This window comes from Mobula hypostoma, chromosome 1 (assembly GCF_963921235.1).
Source record: "Mobula hypostoma chromosome 1, sMobHyp1.1, whole genome shotgun sequence".
Taxonomy (NCBI): domain Eukaryota; kingdom Metazoa; phylum Chordata; class Chondrichthyes; order Myliobatiformes; family Myliobatidae; genus Mobula; species Mobula hypostoma.
The window spans coordinates 185,528,642-185,546,370 of NC_086097.1; the positions used below are offsets into that span (position 1 = coordinate 185,528,642).

The window sequence follows — 17,729 nt, forward strand, 5'->3', positions numbered from 1 at the left end:
AGTAATTTGAGAGATATTAGTTATGAAACTAGTGAATTAAAAAATCAGGTTAATATCTTTTATAACAGTAATGAACTTCAAATGCTCATCACTACTCCATGATTTAGATGCAAACATATTTACTAGAGTCATTGTACCAGCCAAGAAGAGATTTAAGCCATGTCTCCAGGATATGCTGGCTGTCAAACATGACAAGGATTTGGAATGTTTTTAGTATAACAAAAGCCAACTGAACATCCATTTTGTTAATTTTTTGGAAGGAAGTCCAACTGAGGTTTCAGCTTCCAGGAGCAAAAAGGCAATAATATTGTTGCAGCACAAGGACGAACTGTGCCCTTTATCCATTTCAAATGTATAAAGCAACACAATAGGATTTTTAAAAAATATATTTCAACTTGTTTTCACCAAAAATATGAAGAGTCTAAAGGTCACAAAAACACAAACTTTTCTAAAAAAAAATGACTGATTTAACAAGTAATATTAAAACAGAAAAAAAGTGTGAAACAGCCATGATCGCATGTTGATGTTTGGGATCTACAGAACATCTGAGAATAATCTGGACATTGTGAGCTTTCCTTGTTTAATTTTAGAGCATCATCTTAATTGTACATCATTAACAGTTCACAACTTCTAGACTGTTTTCAATTTATTAATAGTCATTATCCCATATGGTTATGGCATTGCTATTGCATAGTATTGATGGTCCGATTTATTGAAACATTTATATGAACAAAGTAAGGCCCGAACAGGGACAACATGAGCAGGTCTGGTCATTCTAATTTTCTGAAAGAGAAAAAAAAAAGTATATATAAATAAACAACTCAGGTACAATATAAAAAATAAATAGATAATCCTAATGTCCCTAAACACCCATATAAAATACAAATTGTAAAACAATATTAATCATTTTTTCCATCTCACAAAGATATTTGTAATAAATCTAAAGAATAACTTACAGGTGAATAATTCTTGATTTTATTATTTTATCTTTGAAATGAGAATTGTTGAATAATTTGCCACTCAGATCAGATTCGTGGCATGTTTGCATGTAAATATATTTTAATTTACACCAACATAAATGCTCTTGTCAAGACAAATTTTTGTATCAAAAGTCATAATTTAAAGTAAAACGAATGTTGCACCAAAATAGCATCAAAGATTCTATTGTTGAGTAAGATAAAATCATGATAAATGCTCCATTTTGATTATTTATTTTTCTTTTGCTTTTCCACCTTTTAGACAATTCTGATATTTTAATAAACTTAAAACTTTAAAAAGCAAATTTGAAAACTAACATTCATTCAACTGGAAAATTTTGCTGCATGCCTATTTTGCCCTAAGTTTCAGAATGTTGATAACCTTTAGTGCTGATCACAAAATGATGAGAGGTAAGGGATTGCTATTATGATCTCAGCAGGAGACAACTGAGGCAATATGCTTCCATTATTGAGTGCTTATTTCACGACGTTATCGCAATAGAAGTTAGGAATCTTGAGCAGGTCTACGCTCCATTTACAGGCATTGTAAAATCTGCTTATGAACCCTGTAACATGAGAACTTCAGTATCCCTTTTCATGTTTTTAAATCAGCACTCAAAGTTAATCCCCAACTTCAATTTGCTACCGTGTATATATTCAATTGCAAAATGAGCCAGGAATTCTATATCTTTTATACGCCATCGCCACTTTTGATATGGGGTCCAGGTTTAGGGTAGAGAAGGCAATTCCACTGTACGCTCTATCAATCAGGACACAGAAAAGCTGCTTGTCCAGAAAGAGCAAAGATTAACTAAGGGGTATGTTGATAGGTGTTGTCCAGGATTCAGGGGACAATTGGAAGGTGATTGCCAAAGTCACAATGTATTACAGAGCCAAAAATAGCAATCCTGCTTTTTCTAAATCTACAATGAAAATTATCAATCATTTACGTTAGCCACCATCAGCAGTGTACTTAAAGTCTGGAGGTGCACTTGAGAACACTGACAAAGGCAGACATTTACAGACTGCAGCTAAGTTGCTGGAAACATTTTAAAGATATGAAATATGCATTGATACCTCAAATGTACATGCAATAAGCCTATTGCTTGCATTGGAAGAGCTTCATTCTAAACAAATCAGAAGTGTTACACTTTCACCACCTGTTACATTCAACAGGTAATATCATTGCCCTGTAGCCAACTCTCAAGCTATATCCATTTCTGTTAGGAAATAATATTTAACAACAAACATTTTACCTGCGTTAGATCAACAAATTTCACACATTCAAGCCATGTGTTCAGAAAACTTCTTTGACACACAGCACATCGGCTCGCATTTTTCAATATCTTTCTCAATTCTGGGTAATATTCAAAACCTGAATTGAATGAATTACTTGTCAGCTCATCCAAGATATATCTTGCTGTAATCTCCTTCAGTAAAGATGAAGAATATGCAATTAGGAGAGCAATGATGGAATAACACAAGAGACTAGTGAATATTTGAATCCCCCTCATACTGTAGAAGAAATACGTCAATCAATGATGACAATCATGTGAAATTATTTCTGATAGGCTACAACATGTTGTAAGCTGACATTTCTAAGTGAGAACCATAGATAGGTGGCTGTTGTGAGAAAGGAAAGGGGTAAAACCAATTCCAGATATAAAACATTGAAGAGTCGTGTACTGAGTTTCAATTACCTAAAGCAGGGCAACATAATCACAATCTCCAAGACAGAATGGAAGTTGCCTGAATGTTATGCCAGCTGCAATCCACCAACCTTGGCTGCAGTATTTGCATGTATTAATCTTATCATGCAAGTCTTTCTTGATACAAAATGGCCCAGTAAGTATGCCGTCTATTTCCTCATCTTTCAAGCATCCTGACAGTCAAAAAGATGATTTTTTTTTCTTAACCTCACATATCTATATAAGGAATGAACACAACTACTTGAAGAAAAAATTTTAAAACACATAAAACCATGACACTGTAATGAATTTCTGGCAAATCCAGAATAATTCATGAGGGTTGATAAGTGCTAACTTCAATATTCCCTATATTGCTTAAAAATAATAATTTCAGAATCATGAGATGTCTGCTATCATTTGCAGCACCAGAGGGAGGCGATGGGCAGGTAAGGAGATAAGGTGAGAGAGGGAGAAGAGGATGGATAATGAAGGGGTAGGGGGAGCGCATTACCGGAAGTTTGAGAAATCGATGTTCGTGCCATCAGGTTGTATGTTTCCTAGATCGGGGGAGTCCAGGACCAGAGGGCATAGCTTCAGAAACAAGGACACCCCATTAGAATAGAGAAGAGGAATTTTTCCAGCCTGAGGGTGATGAATCTGTGGCATTCATTGCCACAGCCAGCTGTGGAAGGCAAGTCATTGGGTATATTTCAAACAGATGTTGATAAGTTCTTGACTAGTAAGGTTGTCAAAAGTTTTGGGGAGAAGGCAGGAGAATAGGATTGAGAGGGACAATAAATCAGCCATGATGGAATGACAGCAACACACACAAAATGCTGGAGGAACTCACTAGGCTAGGGAGCATCTGTGGAGAAAAGTACAGTCGACGTATTTTTGGCAGGAAGGGTTTTGGCTCGAAACACGTCTTATGGTCTTATGATATGTGAAACACTAGAAGATATGCTTTTATGGTTAAAGTGGGTAAGTTTGAAGGCAACTTGAGGGGCAAGTTCTTTTTATGCAGAGAATGGTTAGCACCTGGAATGGTAGTGGATCAGAAAGCGGTATGGTGGAGTTTAAGATTATTTTAGATAGGACACATGAACATGAAGGCAGGGATATGGATCTGAAACTGGAAGAGGACACTTAGCATAAATCAGCACAACACTGGGGGCTGAATGGCCTGTTCAGTGTTGTCCTGTTCTATGTTAATTGACTATACCCTCTGATTTGATATAATCAAGTGTAATCAATTTTAATTAAGTTTTGAAATGAAATAATCGACACTATTTAGAAACAAGAGGTTTGTATACAGTACATACAGTACCTATAAAAAATTCATTCAGCACATCATCCAGCCTATGCTCTTATGGCCCACTACCCACAACTGGTATTAGCGCAATGCTATGACATCTCATGGTATCAGAGTTCAGTTCCCACGTCATCCGTAAGGAGTCCGTACACCCTCCCTGTGGGATACGTTGGTTTTCTCAGGGTGCTCCGGTTTCCACCCACAGCTAGTAACCTATCCCATGAGTAGGCTAGGGGTAAATCAGGGGTTGCTTGGTGGGTCAGCTCAAAGAGCCAGAGAGCCTATTCGGTGCTGTATCTCACTAAATAAATAAATCAGTGAGAGGTTTATAGGTTTCATTCCTTATGAAGTTTGTTGCTATTGAGTACACTGTCATTATGCAATACCAACCAAAATATGAACATTTGTTGAAGAGAAAGGGCAGGAAAAAATGAAAATGATGAACTGTTTCCCCTGCACACTCGAAGTATTTTGTAGGACATTTAGAAAATCTGTTTTTTTTATTTTCTTTTAAAGATGTGCCTCTTGTGGAGAATTTTTGCCTGGATGTAATTTAAACCAATCACCAGAGGGTGAGATCTCAAGAACATGTGCAATAAAAACAAGATTTTTCAACAATTGAAGGCATAAACTTATCTGAATTATCTCTGCTGTCTCTTTCTCTTAGGTGCTAGTTTTCATTTTTCTGTTTTGAATTACAGGTTTATAATAATGCCTCAGATACATTCCGGACTAGCTCAACTTGCATGGCCAAGGTATCATTCAGCACACCTTCCAACACACAGTAACTCAGTCATAGATTTACAGAACACAGAAGCAAGTCCTATCTCCTGCCATGTTCATACCGACCCAAACATACTAATCCTGTTTTTGAGCCTGTAGTATTCTGTTGCTTGGTGATTCAGTTGCTCACCATGATACTTCTTAAATATTGTAAGAACCCTGCCTCAACCACTCCTCAGGCAATACATTACAGATTCCAACCACTTCACCTTACTTCAAACCTAAGCCCTCTGCTTTTATGTACTTCTGCCACGGGGAAATGCTTCATTCTATCTACCCTTACTAGCATTTCATAATTTTACATACTTCAGTCAGGTCTCTCTCAGTCTTCTTTGCTCCAAGAAATCTAGCCTGTCCCATTATAATTGAAATGCTCTATCACAGGCAATATCCTGATAAATCTTCTCTGCATTCTCTCCAGTAGAATTGTGTCTTTTTTAGAGTGTGGCAAACAGAACTGTACACAGCATTCCAGCTGTAGCAGAACTAATACTTAATAAAATTGTACAATAACTCTTTCTTCATACATTCTATGCCCATGTGTATCCTGCCCTTCTCACAATTCCATCCCCTTCTCGCAATTCCTCCGTCTCTGCCGCATCTGCTCTCAGGATGAGGCTTTTCATTCCAGGACGAGGGAGATGTCCTTTTTTTAAAGAAAGGGGCTCCTCTTCCTCCACCATCAACTCTGCTCTCAAACGCATCTCCCCCATTTCACGTACATCTGCTCTCACTCCATCCTCCCGCCACCCCACTAGGAATAGAGTTCCCCTGGTCCTCACCTACCACCCCACCAGCCTCCAGGTCCAACATATTATTCTCCGTAACTTCCGCCACCTCCAACGGGATCCCACCACGAAGCACATCTTTCTCTCTCTCCCCCCCCCCCCCACTTTCCGCAGGGATCGCTCCCTACACGACTCCCTTGTTCATTCGTCCCCCCCATCCCTCCCCACTGATCTCCCTCCTGGCACTTATTCTTGTAAGCGGAACCAGTGCTACACATGCCCCTACACTTCCTCCCTTACCACCATTCAGGGCCCCAGACAGTCCTTCCAGGTGAGGCGACACTTCACCTGTGAGTCGGCTGGGGTGATATACTGCATCCGGTGCTCCCGATGTGGACTTCTATATATTGGCAAGACCCGACGCAGACTGGGAGACCGCTTTGCTGAATACCTACGCTCTGTCCGCCAGAGAAAGCAGGATCTCCCAGTGGCCACACATTTTAATTCCACATCCCATTCCCATTCTGACATGTCTATCCACGGCCTCCTCTACTGTAAAGATGAAGCCACACTCAGGTTGGAGGAACAACACCTTATATTCCGTCTGGGTAGCCTCCAACCTGATGGCGTGAACATCGACTTCTCTAACTTACGCTGATGCCCCACCTCCCCCTCGTACCCCATCCGTTATTTATTTTTATACACACATTCTTTCTCTCACTCTCCTTTTTCTCCCTCTGACTATACCCCTTGCCCATCCTCTGGGTTCCCCCCCCCCGTCTTTCTCCCTGGGCCTCCTGTCCCATGATCCTCTCATATCCCTTTTGCCAATCACCTGTCCAGCTCTTGGCTCCATCCCTCCCCCTCCTGTCTTCTCCTATCATTTTGGATCTCCTCCCCCCCCCCCCCACTTTCAAATCTCTTACTAACTCTTCCTTCAGTTAGTCCTGACGAAGGGTCTCGGCCTGAAACGTCAACTGTACCTCTTCCTGGAGATGCTGCCTGGCCTGCTGCGTTCACCAGCAACTTTGATGTGCGTTCCATGTGTATCCTGTGTCTCTTCCTCACCATTTTATTAACATATGCTACCAACTTCAGAAATCTTCTGACATGTGTCGAGGTCCCCCTAAACCTTAATATCTTCTTGTTCCTCATATACAGTGCATATTCTAGCCTTATTAGACCTACCAAAATGCATAACTTATCAGGATTAAATTAAATTTGCCACTGCTGTGCCCATTTTACCAATTATAGGAAATTATGGGACCAAGGATATTAGAGGCCGAACACTACCCTCCTCAATGTCAACACCACCACCAATTTCTTTGTCTCCTATGATCTCACTAATCATTAAAATTGTTAACATATACAATGAACAATAAGAATCCGGGCACTTATCTCTGTGGTACAACACTGGTTATATCATCATTCTCTACATCCTACTGAATCAATTTTGGATCCAATCTGTCAATTTTGCCTGGTCTCCATGGATTCTAACCAGTCTCTCATATGAAACATTGTCAACAGCCCACAGGAGTCTGACAACAGTATGGCATTCTATGTGATCTTTTCAAGCAAAATAAGCCTTTTAAATCATTTCCAAAGGTTAAAAGTTTTTAAAATTGCATTTAAATTTCCAATTAAACAAAAATTTAATGACTAAAAAACCTCGGGAAGTCTGAAGTAAAAAGAGAAAATGCAAGAAATCTGCCTTAGGATTAGGAAAATTTCACAATTCATCAAAGAAGGATCAAGGTGTTGACATGGAAAGCAGATAGGGGAGTAATCTAGCAAGAACCACAAAGTAGATCGTAAAAACATCTATAGACATTTGGAAAGGAACAGACGGGCTAAGATTAACACAGGTTTCTTACAAACAGAAGAAAAAATATACGGGGGATAGAAGAAATGGTGCAGAGGTTAAACAAGTATTTTGTGTTTGTCTTCACAAATGAAGACACAGAAATCAGACACAGGAATTATTGAATAGAGAACTTAAAGAAATAAACATAGCTTTATAGAATAGAAAATGACATCTGGACTCAGTGATTGTTTAAATTAATTGCAAATCATATTAACAACACAAAATACCCATCTCAGCAGTTGTAACCTGATTTTGTCATTTTATTTTTAGCATTAAAATCTCTATAATTTTTATTGATTATTTTAGATAATATCTTACACATAACAGAAAGAAAATACCTACTTAAAAACTATGATTAAATTCAACAGTTAATCTTCACTTTTTATTACCGAATATACCAAAAACAAATAAATTAGTCAGCAACAGCAAAGAGAAAAGACTTATGATGTTTTCGGTTTTGAACTATTCATCACAAAAGATAATATGCTTGTTTTTAATTTTCAAATTTGCTGTGTTCTTCCAATAATTTATTTTTATTCTTATTTTTAGATTTTGCATTTTCCTAACCTTATGGAGACAATCACCTTATTTCACTCGCACAGCTGTGTAATAATTTATTTATTTTGATAGAAAATTTCTTGTGTGGGTGAAAAATTGTATCAGATGCATTAATACAGCAAGTATTTCTGATTCTATGCTGCAACTCTAATACAGTACTGCAACAGAATTGCATTGTGCCATCCTTCAGATTCAAGAAGACATTATTAAAGTTTTGAGAAATGGCCTCTGAACAACAGCTTATCATTATCCAGTCAACGAATACCACTAAACATTGATCAATTTTTCATCATTGTAAAGGTTTCTGTGCAAAGTGGCATGTGTAGCTGGCTATCTATTTTTCAGTCTTCATTGAAAGATGAAATGATTTGAGAAAGTTGAGGGATGTGGTTGGTTACTCTATAAATATGGTATAGATTTAGCTGTACTCTAACTCTTACTAGGTACAAATAAAGGAGAGATAATAAAAGTTAATCTGCAAAAAGCAGAATATATTATTTTAATTTTATGAAGTACAAAGCTAAATTCTAAATAGTTGACTAATGTCATTGCATCTGTGAGGACCTGTTGGGGAGCCCTGAGTGTTCACTACCTGGCAGTAATCTGGTAGTGCAGGTTAAATGCCATTTCAGTGAGATTGTGTGGAATAAAGCTGAAAAGTAACCCAGCACATCCGAATAACATAGAAATAATTACCTGGAGAGTTAAAACTTCATTTTGTTGTATTGATGAAACGAGATTTTTTTCCAACAATGGATTCTGCTCAAAGTAGAATTCTTCCAATTTCAGCTCCATAAGCTTCATAATTAAAAAGAACAAAATAAAAATAGTTTACTGTTATTAATATAAAAGAGAATCGAATAAGCAGCAAATGAAACATTTGAGTCATTCAAAATATCTCACAAATTATTTATATTTCTTCCCCCTCCCCCACCAGTATCTGAACTGTTTATTATTTTTTTTTAAACGGGGAGATCTACCCCTGAATTGGAGGATTTTTGTAATAAGATTCATATTTGTACACTGAATTGGAATTGAACAGGAAATTGGAATACCAAAGAGAAATCCAAGGCTCTATATGGGTTCAAGCGGAGATAGACTGAAACACTATTGTATTCTACAAGTCTTGCAAAAATGCAGCCATTGCCTGAAGCAGGTGGAGGAGGAGCAGGAAGAGGAAGAGGAGAAAGATGACAATCAAGGCAGATGATGAAGTGAGGTGGAGGAAAAGCAGGAAGAGGAAATAGAAGAAAGGAAAGAAGATGAAGAAAGGAAGAGCAACAAGTAAAATCAAGACTGGAGGTGAAACAGAGAGACCCATTCTAATGTGTTGAAAAAGTGCAGTGAATTGCCCTTCAATTCAATTGAATCAATTCAAGATCATCATGTGCCAGAGAATGTGGTAGCCTATGTCAGCTGCATGATGAATTGGGAAAAATTCCAATATGAGCTGATGTGTTAAATTATATTTACATCATACAAGTGTTTCATCACCTGACAATTTCTCCTTGACATTCAGTGGCAACAGCAGCACCAGCCTTTTCATTATTAACATCCTGAGTCATCAGTGAACAGAAAGTTTTGAGGATAAGCACTTAATTACTACAGTTTCATCAGCAGGAAAGAAGCTTGGCATTCTAGACCCTGTTTCATCCTACCATAATAAAAAAAGGGTTACTTTATACTTATACTTTATACTTTGTCACCAAACAAATGATACTAGAACATACAATCATCACAGCAATATTTGATTCTGCGCTTCCCGCTCCCTGGATTACAAATCGATAGTAAATATTAAAAATTTAAATTATAAATCATAAATAGAAAATAGAAAAATAGAAAGTAAGATAGTGCAAAAAAACCGAGAGGCAGGTTCGGATATTTGGAGGGTACGGCCCAGATCCAGGTCAGGATCCGTTCAGCAGTCTTATCACAGTTGGAAAGAAGCTGTTTCCAAATCTGGCCGTACAAGTCTGGTCGTACTGAAGTCATGTATCAGTAACTTTGTGTAAGTTGCAGAAAGAATACAGTACCTCACAAATTACATAAACCACCATTCAGGGCCCCAGACAGTCCTTCCAGGCGAGGCGACACTTCACCAGTGAGTTGGCTGGGGTGATATACTGTGTCTCGTGCTCCCAATGCGGCGTTCTATATATTGGCGAGACCTGACACAGGCTGGGAGACCGTTTCGCTGAACACCTACACTCTGGCCACTAGAGGAAAGCAGGATCTCCCAGTGGCCACACATTTTAATTCCAAGTCCCATTCCCATTCTGATATGTCTATCCACGGCCTCCTCTACTGTCAAGATGAAGCCACACTCAGGTTGGAGGAACAACATCTTTATTTTCCGGCTGAGTAGCCTCCAACCTGATGACATGAATATTGACTTCTCTAACTTCTGTTAATGCCCCACCTCCGCTTCGTACCCCATCCGTTATTTATTTATTTATTATTATGTTTTTTTCTTTCTCTCTCGTTTTCCTCCCTCTGTCCCTCTCACTATACTCCGTGCCCATCCTTTGGGCTTCCCCTCTCCCGCTTTCTTTCTCCCTGGGCCTCCCATCCCATGATCCTCTCATATCCCTTTTGCCAATCAACTTTCCAGCTCTTAACTCCATCCCTCCCCCTCCTGTCTTCTCCTATCATTTTGGATCTCCACCTCCCCCCCCCCCCACTTTCAAATCTCTTGCTATCTCTTCTTTCAGTTAGTCCAGACGAAGGGTCTCGGCCCGAAACATCGACTGTACCTCTTCCTATAGATGCTGCCTGGCCTGCTGCATTCACCAGCATTTTTTTTATGTGTGTTGTTTGAAATTCCAGCATCTGCAGATTTCCTCGTGTTTACATAACCAAACCCTTGTCAGCCACTATCTGTTGCCGAATTTGCAGTTCCCTATTTGCCACCTCAGAACCTACAAAAATGGAGTGGAGGCAAATTTTTAAGTACTGCCTACAAAGAGGAGGAAAGACATAAGATGTTAAGATAGTGAAGAAGAATCAACATGGTTTTCTGAAATGAAAATCATGTCTGACAAACTTGCAAGAGTTCTTTGACAATGTATTCTAACAAACTGGGTGGATAAAGGGGAACCAGTAGAAGTGTTCTTTCTGAATTTCCAGAAAACATTCAACAAGGGGTCAGTTAGAGAGTTACAAAACAAAGGCAAACAGTGTTGTGGGTAACATGTTGGCATGGACAGAAAGACAAAGAATCAGGATCAACAGAGCCATTTTCAGGTTGTTAACTAGTGAGGTGTTATAGATAAGTAGGTATTGTGAGATTATGTAAATTGATGCATTTTGGAAGGAAGAAAGGAAAAATACATTATTTAAATAAACTGATACTGCAAAATGCTACATGCAAATTAATCTTGGAGTCCTGGTACATAAACACTAATGTAGACATGTAAGCACAAAAAATTATTAGGAGGGCTCATGCTGCATACTGTTTTAGAAACATAGAAAACCTACAGCACAATACAGGCCCTTCGGCCCACAAAGCTGTGCCGAACATGTCCTTACCTTAGAAATTACCTAGGGTTACCCAACACTCACAACACGCTGGAGGAACTCAGCAGGTCGGACAGCATCCGCGGAAACGATCAGTCAACGTTTCGGGCCAGAACCCTTCGTCAGGACTGTAGGGGGAAGGGGCAGAGGCCCTATAAAGGAGGTGGGGAGAGGGTGGGAAGGAGAAGGCTGGTAGGTTCCAGGTGAAAAACCAGTAAGGGGAAAGATAAAGGGGTGGGGGAGGGGAAGCAGGGAGGTGATAGGCAGGAAAGGTGAAGAAGGAATAGGGGAAAGCACAATGGGTAGTAGAAGGAGACAGAACAGTGAGGGAGGTGATAGGCAGCTGGGGGAGGGGGCAGAGTGACATAGGGATAGGGGAAGGGAGGTGGAGGGAATTACCAGAAGTTGGAGAATTCAGTGTTCATACCAAGGGGCTGGAGACTACCTAGACGGTATATGAGGTGTTGCTCCTCCAACCTGAGTTTGGCCTCACCATGGCAGTAGAGGAGACCATGTATGGACATATCCGAATGGGAATGTGAAGCAGAGTTGAAGTGAGTGGCAACCAGGAGATCCTGTCTGTTGTGGCGAAAAGAGCGGAGGTGCTCGACGAAGCGGTCCCCCAATCTGCGTCAGGTTTCACCAATGTAGAGGAGGCCGCATCGGGAGCACCGGAATGCAATAGATAACCCCAAAGAACTGTTGTGAGTCATTTATTGCATTCGGTGCTCCTGTATGTATGCATACCTGACTGCCTTTCTCCCACATTCTTCTTGACACATTGTTTCCAACCAGTATTTCTCAAATTTGTTTTCCCAAAGCTGGTGGAAAAATGTTTGAGATTGTGATGAAGTAGCTGCATCATTATCAGTACCAAAAATCTGAGCTCACATGCTGACAGGTAATTGCAAGGGTGCCAGCAAAACATCAGTGATGGATTAAAAATACTGTCATCCAATGAGAGAATAGCCAATTCTACAGAGCTACAGGGAGGTGCCATGGTAATATCAAATTCTGTCAGGGGAAATGGCAGGATATCCTCAAAGCCTTCTTGAACACAGGGACCCAGAATTAGACTGGTAGTAATTAAGATGGCTTGGTGGATGTTTGTGCTTCTACTGCAGATATAATTAGCAAAACTAGTGGAGAAACTGAACTTGGAAGTAGTAGCAGAGAGTATGGAAAGGGATTTGAGCAAGTAAATTGAATGAAAGAAATGGCAAACAGAGAATGTTGTGTACCAACGTTGTGAACAAAATTATGTACCAAAGTTCAAAGTGATCCAAGTACATATATGTCACCATTAACAACCTTGAGATTCACTATCTTACGGGCATACTCAATAAATCCACAGAATAATAACCACAACAGAATCAATTAAAGACCACACCCACTTGGATGTTCAACCAGTGTGCAAAAGACCAGCAGTGCAAATGCAAAAGAAAATAATAATTAATAAATAAATAAGCAAATATTGAAAACATGAGATGAACAGTCCTTGAAAGTGAGTTCATAAGTTGTGGGAGCATTCCAATGATGGGGCGAGTGAACTTGAGTGAAGATACCTCCTCTGGTTCAAGAGCTGGATGGTTGAGAGGTAATGTTCCTGAACCTGGTGGTGCAAGTCCTGAGGCTCCTGTATCTTCTTCCTAATGACATCAGTGAGAAGAGAGCATGACCTGGGTGGTGGGGATCCCTGATGATGGATGCTGCTTTCCTACAACAGCGTTTTGTGTAGATGTGCTCAATGGTGGGGAGAGCTTTACCTGTGATGGACTGGGCTATATTCACTACATTTCATAGGATTTTCTGTTCAAGCCGATTGGTGTTTCCATACCAGGCTGTGATTCCGACAGTCAATATACTCTCAACTACACACCTATTGATGTTTCTCAAAGTTGGAGTTGTCATGCCAATTCCTCACAAACTCCTAACTAGAAGCACTGCCATGCTTTCTTCATAATTGTACTTACATACTAGGCCCAAGGCAGGTCCACCTAGTTACACCGAGGAATTTAAAGTTACTGACCCTCTCCACCTCTGACCCTTCAATGAGACCTTTGGTTTCCTTCTCCTGAAGTCAATAACCAGCTCCTTGGCCTTGCTGACATTGAGTAAGAGGTTGTTGTTACAACACCACTCAGCCAGATTTTCAATCTCCCTCCTACATGATGATTCATCACCACTGTTGATTTGGCCTATGTCAGTGATGATGTCAACAAACTTGAATATAGCATTGGAGCTGCGTTTAACCACACAGTCACAAGTGTAAAGCGAGTAGAGCAGGGGATAAAGCACATCTGCACTGACTGGCATCTGCAAGTGAGGAAATCCAGGATCCAATTGTACAACGAGCTATTGAGGACAAGGTTATGGAGCTTATTGATTAGTTTTGAGATGATGATGGTGTTGAATGCTGAGCTGTAGTCGATAAAGAGCATCCTGATGTATGCATTTTTGTTGTCTAGATGTTTCAGGGTTGAGTGAAGAGCCAGTGAGATGTATCTGCTGTGGATCTGTTGCTCCGGTAGGCAAATTGGGGCGGATCCAAGATGCTTCTCAGGCAAGAGTTGATATGTTTCAACAACCTCTCAAAACACTTCATCACTGTGGATGTAGGTGCTAGAGCACATTAGTGATTGAAGCAGGCCACCATGTTCTTCCTAAGCACTGGTATAATTGAAGCCTGCTTGAAATAGGTGGGTACCTCAGTCTGCTGAAGCGAGTGGTTAAAGATGTCCGTGAACACTCCAGCCAGTTGATCAGCACAGGTCTTTAGTACTTGGCCAGGTACCCCCATCTGGGCCAGATGCTTTCATGGGTTCACCCTCCTGAAGGCTGCTCGCACATCAGCCTCAGAGACTAAAATCACAGGATCATTATAAGCTGTGGGAGTTCATGCTGGGTCCTCCATGTTTTTATGGTCAAACTGAGCATACGAGGCATTGAGCTCATCTAGAAGTGAAGCCCTGCTGTCACCTATGTCTCCTGACTTAACTTTATAACAGGTGATAGTATTCAAGCCCTGCCATAACTGTCAAGCATCCTTCATTCAGGTTTCATCCAGAATTGACATTTCACCTACGAAGTGGTTCTCTGGAGATTGGACCTGAACCTCGTAACTTTCTTGGTCATCGGACTTGAATGCCACTGATCTGGCCCTCAGTAGGTTACAAATTCATGTTTCATCTGGGGCTTCTGTTTGATGAAGTTTCTAAATGATTTACAGCAGTATAAAAACTATGTATTCAAATGATTAAAAAACAGCATAAGTTAGTCTGTTGGAAGGTTGAAGTACGAGGAGGTCTTGCAGAGATTGTGCAGTACCATTGTGAAACACATTTTGAGTACTACAGGCAGTTCTGGTCTCTATGCCTAAAGAAAAGAATATTTGGCTTATTGTAGTTGCAAGACAAATTAATTGCTTCCTAGAATGACGAAGCTGCCCTATGAAGAACTGCACTGAGCAAGTTTGGTCTAAACTGATTAGAGGAGATCCTGCTGATTGGAAGAATCAGGTGATCCTGATGAGACAAAAGATGTTGAGTCAATTTGGAAAGGAAGATGCCCAGGGACAGATTAGTCAAAGATTCTAGCCTTGAGGATAAAGTTTCATGTCAATAAAAAGATTTAAAAAGAAAAAGAGGATAAAGGTTCATGTCAACCACATAGAAGTTAGATAAGGAGAAATTTCTTTACACAGATTGTAACTGGGTTTGAACTCCCATGCATGTTCCTTCATATTTTACACAGGCTTTCAGGTAGACCTATAAATGCCAAGAGTCTTTTTGTGTATGTCACACTTCAGTTGTACGAAATCCTATCAAAACATTTATCTGAGTTCTCAGAAGCTGGCTTACAATGTTCTTATTCCACTCTGTCTGGCTAGCCATCACTCATGCCTTATTATTTACCACAAACAGATTTCATTTTTAAATTACCATCTACAGTACACATAATATCGGAACTAGTGGCATCTTCTTCTTCATCACTTTATGACCTCGGATTAGTGTGGGTGGATTTCTTGGCTAGGTGAAAGCAGAAATTTATAAGGCTACAGTTATTGTGTGGGGAAGAGGGCAATAAGAGATGCACAATTAACCAATCTGCATTTTACCAATCCAGTCAAAAGATATTGTGGATGAGTGAGAAGTGGGATTTGAGGATGATTAGATATGTGAATATTATCACTTGCAATAATCTCTGCACTGCTGCAAGCGAAACTAGTGAGCTAGATTGATTTGTCAGTAAAACTAGAATAAATAGTAGCTACCTAGAAATAGGACATTAAACTGTCAAATAATACAAAACAGCTCATCCCGCACAAAACAACAGCCAACAAATCATTGCATGGCAGCTACCTCTCCCGTCTGCTGAGACAATGGATATGGAATTGACTGTTACTGCTTCCAGCAATTGTGCATCCCTTTATCTTGCAAGAGAACAATAAATGTACTGGTGGTGATAAGTATATTGCAATTATCTATGCCTCATTATTTCCATTGCAGAATAACTGGTACTGTGTATCTGAGGTCAAAAATAAGAAGATCATACAGTTTAAAATGGGGCTAAGAGGATGGTGCAGGAGGGAGGGCTTCAGCTTTTTGGATCATTGCGTTTTTTACCAGGGAAGATGGGACCTGTACAGAAGGGATGGTTTATATTGGAAATGAAGGGGCTAACATCCTTGCAGGAAGGTTAGCTAGTACAGCACGGGAGGGTTAAACTAGAGTTACAGGCAGATGGGAACCAGAGCGCCAGAGCAGATAGTGGAGTGGTTGTGGGGAAAGATGTTGATAAGCCTACATACAAAGTTGGCAATTGAAAGGTTGAGCATGGGTGGAACAATATTCTGAGTTGTGTATATTTCAATGCAAGGGGTATTATAGGCGTAACACCCTAGGAAAGGTTTCACTGCTAATGTAATGGTCTTTCTGTAGAAGTAGTGTTTGGGTTATGGTTAGAGATAACAGGTGCGTTAGAATGTGAGCCGTCCAATGACGGGAGTGTGTTTTGTGCTGTGTGCCTGATACCGGTGTGATTTGGGTCTTTTGTTCAGCAGGAGATGAAGAGAGAAGTTGCTGGACAGAAGAGGTCATAGGACTCAACCTGGAACAGAGCCATGATCCGACGAGGGCCAGGGAGATCGAAAGAGGATCGGAAAAGGGGAAACCATGACCTCCAACTTGTTCACAATAGACTGTTTCATTAAATTGGGCCCTTTTCTTTTTTTGCTTTTTCTTCACTAACCTTGCAGTCAAACTAAGAATTATAAAACTAAATAATTTAGTTGTATGCAGTGTACTGTCCGTTATTTAATGGTACTGAATTGCAACAGGATAACGAATCACGCAGCATCCACACAAACGGGGGTTCCGGGGTGGGCTCACACCTCAATCTCACCCATTTGGTGGGGCCAGAGATTGCCTTCCCTAGACTTACACAGCCCACAGAACCAGAGTGTTTCAAAGGAAGGCAGGTGAGCTTAGGGCATGGATCAGCACATAAAAATTATGACACTGTAGCCATTAGTGAGACTTGGTTACAGCAGTAGCACGACTGGCAGCTCAGTGTTGCAGGGTTCTATTGTTTTAAATGTGATAGAGCAGAAGGGATTAAAGGAGAAGGGGTGGCATTACTAATCAGGGAAAATATCACAGAAGTGCTTAGACAGGACAGAATGGAGGGCTCATATACCAAGGCTATATGGGTGAAACTGAGGAATAAGAAAGGGATGACCATGTTAATTGGATTATATTATAGATCTCCCAAATGTCAGTGGGATTTAGAGGAACAAGCTTGCAGGGAGAGTGCAGACTGTTACAGGGTTAACAGTAGATTTTAGCTTTCTACATATTGACTGTGACTTTCATACTGTTAAGGGGCTGGATGGAATAGAGTTTGTCAAATGTGTTCAAGAAAGTTTCCTTAGTCAGTACATAGAGTCCCAAGTAGAGAGAGTGCGATACTAGATCTCTTGTTAGGGAATAAGACAGGAAGGTGACGTAAGTTCAGGAACACTGCATCTAGTCATCATAATGCCATTCCTTTCAAGACTATTATGGAGAAGGATAGGTTAGCTCCTCGGGTTGAGATTCTAAATTGGAGATAAGCCAATTTTGAATGTATCAGAAAGGATCTGGCAAGTGTGGATTGGGACAGGTTGTTTTCTTGCAAAGGTGCAATTGATAAGGCAGAGGCCTTCAAAAGAGAAATTTTGAGAGTAGAGTTTGTATATTCCTGTCAGAATAAACAAGTTTCGAAAACCTTGGTTTTCAGGAGATAGAGGCCCTGGTTAAGAAA

At 40.2% G+C, this 17,729-nt stretch overlaps 1 protein-coding gene across 1 annotated transcript in view; it reads right to left on the minus strand.

The window, feature by feature from the left end:
- Window positions 1-324: 324 nt before the first annotated feature.
- lrrc69 (leucine rich repeat containing 69) overlaps window positions 325-17,729 on the minus strand; it is a 50,369-nt gene continuing 32,964 nt past the window's right edge. Inside the window, exons 6-8 of the mRNA XM_063041194.1 lie at window positions 8,607-8,708; window positions 2,234-2,407; window positions 325-783 (exon numbers count right to left, since the gene is read on the minus strand). Coding sequence (XP_062897264.1) covers window positions 673-783; window positions 2,234-2,407; window positions 8,607-8,708 — 387 coding nt within the window. The 3' untranslated portion in view covers window positions 325-672. The remainder of the gene's footprint in view (window positions 784-2,233; window positions 2,408-8,606; window positions 8,709-17,729) is intronic.